General features: G+C 40.5%; 1 protein-coding gene across 1 annotated transcript in view; it reads right to left on the bottom strand.

The window, feature by feature from the left end:
• The window catches only part of SLC35F4 (solute carrier family 35 member F4), a 230,819-nt gene extending 221,342 nt beyond the window's left edge, over window positions 1–9,477 (bottom strand). The window contains exon 1 of the mRNA XM_079128990.1: window positions 9,269–9,477. Coding sequence (XP_078985116.1) covers window positions 9,269–9,371 — 103 coding nt within the window. The 5' untranslated portion in view covers window positions 9,372–9,477. The remainder of the gene's footprint in view (window positions 1–9,268) is intronic.
• Window positions 9,478–13,889: the final 4,412 nt, after the last annotated feature.

The raw sequence follows: 13,889 nt of genomic DNA, 5'->3' as shown, positions 1-13,889 counted from the left end.
GGGCACAAAATTGTATGTGCATCACTATTATGGCTACACTATCATTTATATTTTTTGACATTCAAGAAATGAAGTACTGGGCTGGGGAGATAGCTCAGTTGGTAGAGTGCTTGCCTTGCAAGCACAAGGCCCTGTGTTCAATCCCCAGCACCGCAAAAAAAAAAAAAAAAAAAAAAAAAAAAAAAAAAAAAATGAAGTACTATCTGCTTTAGGAAGATTGGGAAAAAATCAAAATAACAACAATTGTGCTGGAGTGACAAAATTATTCTTCTTTTCTTTTTATTCCTCTGTGTCTATAAGTAATTAAATACTTTATTAAAAAACTTTATCAAACTCTAGCTCCAAAGACTGTAGAAATATGTAAATGTGTTTATAACACAATGATTTATTTTTTAAAGTAGAACATAAAACAGCCTGTCTGTTATGTTTGCTGCCATATAAATAGCCAAAAAAAGAACTGTCCCATTAACATTTTACATATGGAAAGAACAATACTGCTTCCAACAGACCATTCCCAAATTGACTCTCAGCCAACACTTCTTCTCCTGTTTGCCCTCCTTATCCTGTCTTTACCCCCACCCCACTCCATGCTACACATCTTCCAATGGAGTCCACTTCTCCCCGCTCCTGAATATCTGCAGATCCATCCTCTTTCTCAATGGATCTAGATTTATCTCTTTTCTTTAAATAAGCCTATTTGGTTGGAATAGCCTCATGACAAATTACCTCCAATCCATTTAAAATAATCTATCCCTTCATCTGTTGAAGGGTAACTAGGTTGGGTGGTATGAAAGATGGTGGAATGAGACAAACATCATTACCCTATGTACATGTAAGATTACATGAATGGTATGACTCTACATCATGCACAACCCATAGAAACGAAAAGATGTACCCCATTTGTGTACAATGAATCAAAATGCAGTTAGTAAAAATTGAAAATTAAAAATTAAAAATTTTTTTTAAAAAATCTATCCCTAGTGGTAATCCAGGAGGACTGCCCCTTGTGGTTATACCAGTAGGCAAGCCAGAAATTGATAAACAGTGGAAGGCAACATCCCCCCACCAAAAAAAAAAAAACCACTGTGAACTTTGTAAACTGTCTCTACAATTTCTATAACAGCAATTTTTAATAACAATTCAAAATGCAATGTTAGTTATAAAGGGAAATAAGTAGCAAACCATTTCACTTACAAGGAAAAGTGAATGAGGTTCTTTGAAGCCATGCAACTAATTCAATTGGTTTCATCATAATTGTAACAACTTTTATACATTGAACTGGGCATGATACCAGACACTCAATATACATCATCTTACATAATCCTCCCAACTATCTGTGGAAAAACTGTTATCATTCCTATTTTTCAGAAACAAAACTGTTGATCTGAGAGGTTAAGTTACTTATGCAAATTTAAATTAAGTTTCCTTGGCAAGTAGCAGAGCAGAAGTATAGACTCCAGTCGCCTGTTGTCAGTTTGTGGCCTTTGCACTAGACCTCAAGGTCTCAAGTCAGGTCTCTTAGACAAGCTATTGAAAAATATATAATTTTTTTCCAGTGCTAGGGATTAAACCCAGGGCTTCATGCATACTGGGCAAGTGCTCTACCACTAAGCCACACCCCAGTCCTCCAGAGAAAGTATATCTAAAACTTAATGTAAACCCATGTGTTAGCTAGCAGTAGTAGCTTATAATACAAATATCCAGATTACTATAAATGTATACTTTAAATGAAAATACACATCAGAATAAACATTGCAAAAACATCCATAATAGATACAATGATATTCAGTATCAACATAGCCCTTATATGTCCTAATTTAAAACTAAATTACAAAAATACTACTCAATACTATGTAATCATGATTCTTATTTATAACTGTTTATAAAACACTACCTAAAATGTATAAAGAAGCATGAAGCTTATTTTCAGGACATATATAGACTATGTATAAGAATAAATATACATTGCATAAATTTTGCTATACTGGACTACAATTATAATTTACTCCAGTTAGCCTAAGAGTTATATTAATATTGTGCCATGAAGACCAATTGTAATCATTATAAAAAAGAGAGGCAACAAAACCACTTTTCCTTTCTTATGATTCTAATAAATTTATACTACTTTGCATTCTTAAAAATTGCTTTTTCAGGGGGGTAAGAAAAATTTGAAGAACTTTGGATTGTGTAGAGGGAAATGAGGTGGGGAGGGGGCAGGAGAAGGAAAGATGGTGGAACAAGACAGACATCATCACCCTATGTTCATGTATGATTACACGAATGGTGTGAATCTACATCATGTACAACCATAGAAATTAAAAGATGTACCCCATTTGTGTAGAAGGAATCAAAATGCAGTCTGTAAAAATAAAATTTAAAAAAAATTAAGACTTTTTCCCTCTCATTCAAACACAGAAAATCTTAAGAAGAAAATAAGGACACATAAAAACAAAAATTACAATCAGTGAGGTGAAATGATCATAAAATACCATCTGAGTAGGATCATCTGTTGGATTCATTCATTGCTGGTAATTTTTCTCTCTCCCTCCAGTCATTAGTCCACATAATCTTTATTTTTCTCTGTGAAAGTAATTAAGTCTCTAATTTCTATAAAAGAAACTGAAATCATTCATTCATTAGTATAAAACAAACTTGACTGGGCACCAAAATGTACCAGATATTTTGCCTAAAGTGAAAACAGATAGCAATCAGTCCCTGCCCTTCCCATGCTCTATGGGTCAGACAGTCTTGTGCAAGGCAAACAGCCTAAGATTACGTGCTAAGTGTTGGATCCGAGGTGAGTTCACAGAGTTACAGGAGCACAAGTGGAAGGTTAACCCAGCCCAGGGCAATCAGAAGCTTTGCAGAGGACAGCACATTTAAACTGAGCCTTTACAGATAAACAGGAGCTTTCCATAGAGAGAAGGAGACACAGAGAGAGGGAGAATTTTGGCACAAAACGTGGAGACTATAATGTCATTAAAATAATGAACTGCTTGCTGATAAGACTATGGCCAGAGTATATGGAGACCATATGGGATATGAGATTAGAAAGAAGAGTTGAGTTAAAAAATCCAACCACTAGTGGTTGGTTACATAGAGGAAGGTGGTTGCTTATATGAAAGATTATGCATCCATTAAAACTGTTATTAAAATATATAGACCAATAAGAGACAGGTTAAAAAATAAAAATCATGTGCATAAGTCTACGGATATAAAAAGGCTGAAATAATATAAACAAAACTGTTAACACCAATCACCTCTGAGTGGTAATATTATGAATACTTTTGTTTTAATCTCTCTTTGTGTTCCTGCCTTTCAGATTTTCTTCATTAAGCACACATCATTTGACAATTATATGAGAAGGGATGTGTGTGCTAAAATAGAATAATGTAAGCTGGGCTCAGATTGTGGCATGCTAGGGAGTGTGGACTTTATTGTACAGAAAATGAAAAGTTATTCCAAGTTTTCACACAGGAATGTGAAATGAAGAGATTTGCACTTTAAGAAAGTAAATGTTATTAATGTATGACTATGGGATTGGAAAGACTTAAGACTGGGCGTAAGATGTGATGGATAAAATTAATAAAGTGACAGGAGGGATGGAAAGCACATAGTTGGGGGAGAGAGGACTTGTTAACTGAAAACAAAACAAGAGGAAAGAGCAGAGGTTGAGGATAACTCCAGGTTTTCTGGCTTGGGCAACTGGTGACATACAGACTTCCGAAGTGAGAAAACAAAAGAAAAAGGAAAGGACATGTCTTAGGGTTAGAATGATGAATTTGGTTTAATGTGTGATACGTCTAGAGGACATTCAGGTAGGAATGCTAGCAGGAAGTTTAAAACATGAGTCTGAGTTTAGAAAAATTGAAAAGAGAAATATAGACACATAAAGACAATGAAGCTGTGGGACTGAATGAACTCACTCTGGGCAAGCAGAGAGTGGAACTTTGGGAAATGCTACACATAACAGCCATCATCAGACGTATCCAGCAAAAGAACAGAAGTGGGTAGAGTTCATTTTTTGGTTGACACATACTATTTGTATATACTTAGGAGGTACAATGGGCTGTTTTGGTTCATGTATATATTGGATAGTGTTCAATTTAGGATGGTATGCTTACTAACATCACCATAAACTTTTAAAATCTCTTTATGATGAGTAAAAATTCCTTTCTTCTAAAAGGGAGTAGAGTTCTTTCTTGGAAAGGAGAAGGTCAGACCAAGTACCAGAGAAAGAGGAGAAAGTTTTACTACAAATTTGCAGCTACCAATAGAAAACAACCACATAATCGTTACCGATGTTTACCACTAGGGTTTGATTCATTACACTGCCTCCTATACAAACACACACACAAAAAAAGGCACACTAAAAAATATCAGTAAAGAATCTAGTAAAACAAATGAATTTATCCCTTCTCATGACTTATGGAAATGAATTTCTTATCCTAACAACCCTCTACCCGATCACCATCTCCTATATTTCCAGCTCACTTCCACAAGTCTTTGATCCTACTGAGACTTCCAAACTCTCGATCCTATCTCCTTTCCACTGTCCCTAACTACCTTGATTTCCTGTTCCTCTGCTTATACCAAGTTTGAATCCCAAGGTCAATCATGATAACAATGCCTTCTGTATATACAATTCCTTTGCCCCTATTATTTTATTACACTCATAGAATAATCCCCAACTTTGGTTAAATCCTTCTCTCCACTTGCTCCATGTCTTTGCTATGTCAATGAATAAATCATCCTGTTGATCAGTTTTACTTTAAATTTGTGACCAGAAACTCTAGTGAGCCCTTAAGGTTGCCAGAGAAGCTGTGTTTGTTTTCCCAGCCCATTTCTCCCCTTTTGTTTTAAACATATACACCTTTTTCTCCTCCAATTTTGCCATCTCCTCCCCCATCCTCTCACCCTCGGTTGACAGCTTTGCTTCCTATTTGGAGAAAGCTAAAACAACCAGAAGAGAACCTCAACAGACTCTCCCATCTCAGTTACCCACATTTCAGAGGTTGCCACACACACTTTTTCTCTATCCATGTTTCTATCTGGAGCCATGTCCCTTCTCTAGTGCACTAGGTTCCGTATCCTTTCTCCAACATCATTAATTTTAATTTTATGTTGAATCATCCTCCTTTACATGCAAACATGGTTATTTCTCCCATCTTTAAGAGAAAAAAATTTTTGAGAGCCCTACTACCTTCATTTCTTCTGTTCCTCTGTGCACCTTTTGCTTAAAAATCCTTGAAGAGCCATTTATACTCAGCTCTCAATTTCTCCGCCAATTATATTTTATATACATTCTAATACCTGTCATCCCACTTACCCGCTCTCGCCAATGTTCTTGTCAAGATCATCACTGACGCTCGACTTCCAAACTCAAGCTCAGTTATCAGGCGTTACTGCACTTGACTTTTAAACACCACTGGATTCAGTTAATCCCTTTTCTTCACCAGCTTCAGAGCATCACACTCTCCTCATTTTATCCCTACCACCCTGTGAGATCTTTCTTGATCTCTATCAATGTTTTCTCTTCTTCTTCCAAACCTCTTAAAGTCAGAGTGTCCCAGGGTTCAGTCCTTGTTCTCTTCTCTACACACATTTGTTCATTGGTGATTTCATCCAGCCTTAACTACCATCCAAATTTTGGCAAATTCCTAATGTATATCTCCAATCAGACATCTCCAAACTCCAAGCTTACTCTACATCCCCAATACAGTCAACATTTCCACATTATCCTTATCCTCTGTCCCCTGCTCCCTAACTTTTCTACCTTGAAGCCTTCCACATTTCTACCAACAGCAACTCAAACTTGGTCAAACAAGAAAACAGGGATCCATTTTCATTCGTCTTTCTTGCCAATGCTGTATCCAGTCCATCAAGAAATGCTATTGACTTTAAGTTCAAATACATCTGACTACCTATCTGACCACCTATCACCCCCTCCACTGCTATCACCCTGGCTCACACCAACATGTCCTCTCACCCAGGTTACTGCAATGGCATTCTAAGCAGGCATTTCCACCCCTGGTCCAATAAAGCAGTCAGACTGATCCTTTAGAAAATTAATTGAAGTCATAATACTCTTCTTGCAAAACCCTGCAAAGGCTCCCGTTCCATTCAGAGTACAAGCCCAAGACTTAAGGTAACCTACAAGGCCTGACTTTATCTGAGCCCCTGTATCCTCAATAATCTCATCTCCAGTCACTCTCCCTGTGGTTTATTCTGCTCCACCACATAGGCTTCCCTGTTCTGTCTCTGGTGCGCCAGATATACTGTACCTCAGAGCTTGGCACTGGCTGATCCCACTACTAGGAATGGCTTCCTTCTGACATGCACGTGACTAACACCTTCACATCCTTCAGGTCTTGGCTCAATTGTTACTTCCTCAATAAGGCCTCACCTGACCACCCTATTTAAAATTGTGACAATATCTAAGCCCCAGAATTTTTATCCTGTCTATCCTGTAGCAATTTTTTAAAATACCATGTATCACTTTGAAAATAAAACTGTTTATTATTTTGTTTCTTCCCACTAGAATTTGAATTCTAAAATGGAAAATACTTTCATCTGTTTTGTTCACTGATGTATTCCTGGAACAGAGGAGGTGCTCAACTAACACATGTAGAGCAAATTAATCTATTTCTCTTCCAGACCACAAGTAACTCAGGGCCAAGCCACTATGCTTTGATCATCTTTGTACTATGATTCTTATATCTATACTCATGCTCAATAACTGCTTGCTAAATTATAAAAGTGGCTGATTAGCCCAGAACATTTTCTCCATTTCTCTGAAGTCTATTAGATTTCTTTATTCTTCAGTCTGATGACTATAATTTGTTCTGGACAAGTAACAAGCTTGGCAGCAAGAGGCACTGACAGGAGGCTGGTCTCCAGTGCACTTTCTCAGACATGATTCCCCACCTACCTCCAAAAGGTAAATGATACCAACACCAAGAAGTCATCCCTCCTGAAGGTCTCATATGTGATCAGTCAGGAAGTGGAAACGTCATCTTGCCTTCACATATTATATATCTGCCATTCTAGCTTATTCCTAAATATATTGCTCCAGACCTTCTCCAAGCTGTTGCTCATTCCTGGTAACAGCTAAATCAATTGACCATATTGCACTGGTTTGCTTCAATGTGTTTGTTTACTAGTTGAAGCCTGCATTAAGGGCAGGATTATTTCATGGTGCTTGGTTGCCTGGCCCTCTTCCAGTTCTCTCCTCTCCCAGTCTCCCATTGTGCAAAATGGCAATCTCTCTTCTGCCTCTGAAAGCATGAATGTCCTGAGAATTATTTGACTATCCCTTAATTCTCTGTTCTTGTGAGAGTCTCTGCCTTCACTGTTTGAACTCTGTGGCCTGAATTTAGGCAAGTGTACATCACAAATAACCATGCCAAATGCATCTTTATTCCTTTTAGCTTCCAGTTACAGCCTTGGTCAATGTTCTTTCCTTTTTTGTCCTGTTATTGTATTGCAAATGAAACATGTGCAGCTATTTGAGCAAGGACAAAAATATAATATGAACATGTCCTTATCTAAAATGTCACTTTTCCAGCATTCTTTCTGGTTTGTTCTTTGTTAACTAAAATTCCATTGTCATAAAAATTATAATAATAAATCACCCTAAGTCTTGTAATTTTACAAATTCTACATTCTCTTGGTGACCAAATTTGATGGTTCCTAATTAAAATATTCAAAGGTGAGATTCAAGCAATTTCCACAAGATATATTAATGTTTTCACTTAAATTTCTAGGGTTAAAGAAGACACCCTTTGCCAGTGGGAGGGGGGTTTGAGGCTGTAGTACAACGGCTTCAAAGAGCTCTCCACAGCGTGTTATTTTCTTTCCAGAAAATTCTAGCACTATATAATTACTTTTGTATGGAAAATGAATAATGTAAGCCTCTACTGCTAAAAACAGCTAGACAGAAGCCATCCAAAGCAGATAGGCCTTTCCTGAAACCAAATGAAATATTAAACTAGAAAATAGCTGTGTGAGAATGGCCCATGGAATAAAACTCTTGATTATTCAAGAGCAGGCATAGAAAGTTACATGAAAAATAAAGTGCTTTCTCCTCTATGTGTCAGCATTTGCGTGAGTCCACAGTTTCACAGAACATGTAATGTTGATGCCACACCAAAATGTCACAGAAAAATACCAATCAGAAATGCGTCTAGGAGCTTCCCAGGCTTCTGGTTAAAAATAACAGTAAAAACATCAATTAAGCTCCATCTATTGCGACAGAAATGCACTGATAAAGAAAAAGCGAAATCCCACCTGCATGGAAATTAAACCGCAGCTACTCCCCCAATTCAGAGGAAAAAGATCTTCATCTCGGAGCCTGGCAGAACTAATCCCAGCAAATACAGCCAGTGGGTTTGTGTTCTGGGGGAAGGGGACTGCCAGCACTGAGCCCCTCATCGCCCCCCACCCGCTACACACAAAAAACTCCTGAAACGTGAGAGCATCCGCGCCGCATGACCTCGCTTAACCGGAAGAAAGCTGGTACAGAACAGAGCCTCCCAGGGCTCAGAGGTGGCCACGACGTGCGGCGGGGGCGGGTGGCCGTGTCGTGCCTCCCTCTCTCACCCACCCCCTGCCGTTTGCATGGATGGGTCCCTCGCTCAGAGCTTCAAGACTCAGGGACCTGAGCAGGTTCTTATCTTTACCCGGAGTTCAGAACCTCCCCCAAACGTTGTATAGATAATAATTCCCGCGCTGGCAAGGTCTCAACAGCCCGGAGTGAACAAGCTGAACCAGCCGGCGTGGGGACCCACGTCTGGGTCGGTCGCCCCCGCCAGCTCCACCCCCAAGTCTCTCCACAGTCTGCGTCCCCAGCGCCCCGTGCGCACCCTGGCACCCAGTAGGGCCTTTCGGGAAGTGTAGCCCCAGGGTTGACTGGCCGCTAATTGAACAGCCATGTTAGCCTCCTCCAGGCGTAAATCAGCCAGGGGCGAGCCGGCCAACGGCGATCACGAGAGCTTGCCAGGTCCTCTCCGCACCTCCGCCCCCAAGACTGCGACTGTTCCCAAACTCCTGGGCGCAAACCGCCGGAGCCCCGTCGCTCCTCAAGGTTCAGCACCGAGGACAGCAGACATACTTTTCGTCCCAGTGGTCCCGAGGCCAGGAGGGTGCCGGAGACACCACAGGCAGGTCTGCAAGTATCAGGACCCCTCGCCCTCCAGCACCCGGGTGGCACCCCTGCGCGCCCACCTCCCATCCGCGCCTCGCGCAGGGCGGCCCCGCGGCGTCTTACTTTTCTGACTGGAGTAACCCGGGTAATAGCCATAGTAGCCGGTGATCCGCAGGATGCGGTCCTCTATGGTGGCCACCCCGTTGGGGGCCGCTTTGACGTCCATAGAGAGCGCGGGGCGGCGGCTCCGGGCGCGGCGGGGCGGAGAGCGCAGCGTGGGGCCCGGGAGCTGGTGCAGGTGCCGCCGCCGCCGCCGCTGGTGCTGATGTTGCAGCTCGTGCTCCCGCGCCCCGGCTCTGACTCCACCGCCCGGCGCAGCACCGGCTTCGCATCACAGCGGCGGCGGCGGCGGCGGCGGCTGCGGTGGAGCGGCCCCCACTCGGGCCGGCCTCTCGTCACCCTGGCAGCTCTCCCGCCCGTCACCCGGCGCGCTGCTGCCCGAACAGCGCCCCCTCACCTCCGACGCCCACCGGGGTCAGGGACCCGTGTGGGCGCCCCACCTGGCCGCTGACTCGCATCATTAACCCTTAGGCATCCCTTCTCCGAAGAGTAGACACCCCCAACTCCACCGAGGGAAAGGATGTTTGATTTGGGGGCGTGAGAGGAGAGAAGGTGAAAGGGTGTCCAGGGGCGCAGGAGCGAGGTTTGGGGATAGAAGAAATCCAAGGGAATCTGAGGGCTTTTAAATAGAGAAATGCGCACTGTCGCTTGGGAGACGACACTTCTGGGGTGCCCCCGGCCTTGATGGGTTCTTGGTGTCTATACCACCTTGGGTCTGCTGATATGCCAGCGGTATATTTTAGGCGTTAATCATTTCTTGCAACTTGCCTAGACGACCAAGTCTTCTTATTAAAAAAAAAAGAAGAAGAAGAAGGAGAAGGAGGAGAAGAAGAAGAAGGAGGAGGAGGAGGAGGAAGAAAAAGGAAGGAAGGAAGGAAGGAAGGAAGGAAGGAAGGAAGGAAGGAAGGAAGGAAGGAAGGAGACAGAAGAATATGATCCGGCCCCTCCCATCCCTACCCTAACCGCCCCCCAAGCACGACCTCTCCGAAACGACAAGAAAGAAAGAAAGACGAAGACAGAAAAAGAAAGAAAAGACAGATGAATCCCCAGCAGGTGGTATGTGGAGTGGTTACCCAGGTTTTGTGGACAGAAAGATTTTAGAGTTCAAGCCTACAAGTCTCACAAACCGTGCGGACACTCCATCATCCTATTGAAAACATCAAAGGCTTGGGAGACGTAGCTGTGCACATCATGTTTGTTTTGCTAAATCCAAATGCTCTGTGGAGAAATGATTTTCTCCTTTATCGCCAAAAACATCAGAAGGGAGGCCCTTCGAACTGTAAATATCTGGACGCATGAAAGTTTTAGCTACAGTCTAGAGCCTTTCCGTCTGAGCTGAACGTCCTCAGAGCTGCGTGATCCTGGAGAACATTGTCCCTCTGATGCAGCAACTCAGCGTTGGCAAGAGACACACGAGTTAGGGTCGGGTGAGCAGTAGAGATGGTTCTTTTATTCATACTTTGCAGGCACAGCCTCCTATAAAAACAAATCTTCAAAGTTTCCTCTCAGAAAAGAAAGGAGACGTGTTGTTAGTGGTGCGTGTGGACAAGGGTGTGTGTGCACACTCGTGCAGTTCATCAGTTTAGAGGTCACTACATTCACCTTCCATGCAGAGCCACTTTAAGATGTTCCTGCCAATTTTCACATTTCTAAAGCTTAAGACAGGAAAAAAGAAAACCTAAGTTAAATTCAGGGCCTCTTTCAGAAATGTCAAAAGAACCTATCACACCAGTCTGTCTCCAAGCAATTTCCCCATTGTGTGTGGGCCCTTAGGAGGAAATAAATAAGCAAACTTTTTAAAAGATGAATAAGGTTTAAACATATGAACATGAAGTATTAATTTTCACAATGCCTAGCACAGCATCTTGAGAACTGAGTGAATCTGGATGATTGTGACTGGAAGAAAATTTCACAGAGGAACCAATTTCCTCCCACACCTGCTTTCTGGGTTAGGAAAGAAGGGTAAAAGAAACTGACAGGTCAAAGGAAAGAAGGAAAAAATACAACCTTAGTGCAATGGTAGCAGCCAAACATTTAAAGCAAAAATGGTAAGATTATGCCTTTACGCCCCCACCCAAAGTAATTATGATTGCACTTTTGTTAGTTTTATTATTTCTGTAGCAAATCTTATATAAAATGTATGCATTGCACACAGGAAAGTATGTTGTTTGCATTATTTCAAATGTCTGTTTTGTTTAAAGTTTCTTTTAAACATAATTTTCCTACATTCATCATAATATATAGCTATATATGTATTCAGTAAGAGAGAAATTAGGAAATAATTCAAACAAAAATCTTGTAATGTAACAAGAATATGAATATGCAGAGTTTAAAGGCAAGTGGTTTGTTCCATTCATCTTTATAACTTACCTTGCCACAATTAATATATTTAAATTCTTTTATTGCCTTTTCTTTGGGGGATTCCTACTGGAATAGAACCCAGGGGTGCTTTATCCCCTGAGCTACATCTCTAATCTCTTTTATTTTTTTATTTTGAGACAGACTTTCACTAAGTTGCTGATGGTCTCACAGAGTTGCTAAGGCTGGTTTTGCATTCATGATCCTCCTTTCTCAGTCTCCTGAGTTACTGGGATGGCCTGGCTGATATATTTAAATTCTAAAGTACATTTATTGTGTTGTTACCGTCTTCCTAGTTTTGGTTTGTTTTCAGAAATTTCCAGAGAAGTACATAGAAATGTGTTTAACTAGATCTGATCTTTCATATAAACAGCAAATTCAGCATAAATTTTAATAATATAAACATAATACCCGCAAGTATTAACGTTTTCTGAGAAATACACACACACACACACACACACACACACACACACACACACACATACACACACACAGACGGAGCTGGAACTAAAATTTAAATAGCAGAACATTTTACAAATGTTTTTGTCATCATCTGTAACAGGATAAATGTAAATAATAAGTATAAGCAGTTGCTATAATCTAGGACACTTTTTAATGGAAGAAACTGAAATTCTACTATCATAAATTGATCATCAGCAAAAGGTAAATTTCTTGTAGTGATAAGCACTCATTGGCATATATGATAGATGTTTTTGACCTCTCAAATATTATTTTTAGACATCATTTTTAAATTAAAGAAGTTATTTTGAGGAGAGGGGAATTTAAAAATACTTCTATATGCCTACATGCTTGGTCTACCAGTTTTCACAAATCCAAATACAAAAGTTCAAGTGTATAAAATATGAATTATATTATAATTATATTGAAAGAATAAAAAAGAAATAATTTAACAAATGAAAATTGGAAATGGCTATTTAATTCACAAAAGTTCTCATCATGGTAGCCCTTCACAGAGACCCTAGTCATTACAAATCATTCACAAAATTTCAGTACTTGTGTCTGATGCTAAAATAACTATACAAAGTAGCAATATTAAAAGTGAGATATGATCCCTGGGTATAAATTCTATTCAGAGAAGTGATCTGTCATAAAATCATTTTAAAATACCCCATTAGACTTTACATTTTGAATGGGCTAGTAAAATAAAATCCATGCAGTCTTGTCTTCATTACTCTGATTCTAGGCCTCAGAAAATCTTTTTTTTTTTTATTGTAAACAAATGGGATACATGTTGTTTCTCTGTTTGTACATGGAGTAAAGGCATACCATTTGTGTAATCATAAATTTACATAGGGTAATGTTGTTTGATTCATTCTGTTAATTTTCCCCTTCCCCTCACCCCTCCCACCCCTCTTTTCCCTCTATACAGTCCTTCCTTCCTCCATCCTTGCCCCCCTCCTTAACCCTAACCCTAAACCTAACCCTAACCCTAACACTAACCTCTCCCACCCCCCATTATGTGTCATCATCTGCTTATTAGCGAGATCATTCGTCCTTTGGTTTTTTGAGATTGGCTTATCTCACTTAGCATGATATTCTCCAATTTCATCCATTTTAGGCCTCGGAAATTCTGAGCTTAAGTCCTCTTCCCATGGCAGAACATAGTCACTTCTCTTTCTGATTCTCTATTGGAAGTTACAGATGCAAGATGCTGACAGGAAGGGAAATGACTTTTCTCCTCTGGGAAGTTAATATAGTGTACCTACCTCCTCAGGTTAAAAACAACTTGGCTGTTTGGAAAACTGAGAAAGTTTAAGCTTTCCTATCTCAGTGCAAATTTTGCCTTGTAAAACCATCAGCTTTGTTCACAAAGAGTCAACCCCCAAAATTTTACACAGTGTTAATATTAAAAAGTATCTGGCTTCTAGCGAACCAGGTGATAAGCAATGGCTCCTGGGAAGGAAAAATTAAGGTCTTAATATTGATTTTCAGGAAAACTGTTTTGAGTGTCTATCAAGTTGTCATCTGTCCCATTGGGAATGCTGACTTTGTATTCCAGTCTTAGGCAATGGCAGGCATTGCTAACTTACCCTTCCGCTGAAAGCACTCTGGGAGTCTGTCTGGTTAATTAGGGCAAAGTCCAATCTTCATTGACTTTAGATGCAGGTTCCATCCCAGGACTGTCTTTTGAGGTTCAACTCTCTGGAAATGCATTAAACTTCTTTGAAGGGTTTTAGCTAGTTTCAACAAACATTAAAATTTTACAATTTGCTTGTGACTTTTCTGTCTCTCTTTATCTCTGTTT

The sequence above is a fragment of the Sciurus vulgaris genome, assembly GCF_902686455.1.
Source record: "Sciurus vulgaris genome assembly, chromosome: 2".
Lineage (NCBI taxonomy): Eukaryota > Metazoa > Chordata > Mammalia > Rodentia > Sciuridae > Sciurus > Sciurus vulgaris.
This window is presented reverse-complemented; position numbering and strand designations above follow the sequence as displayed.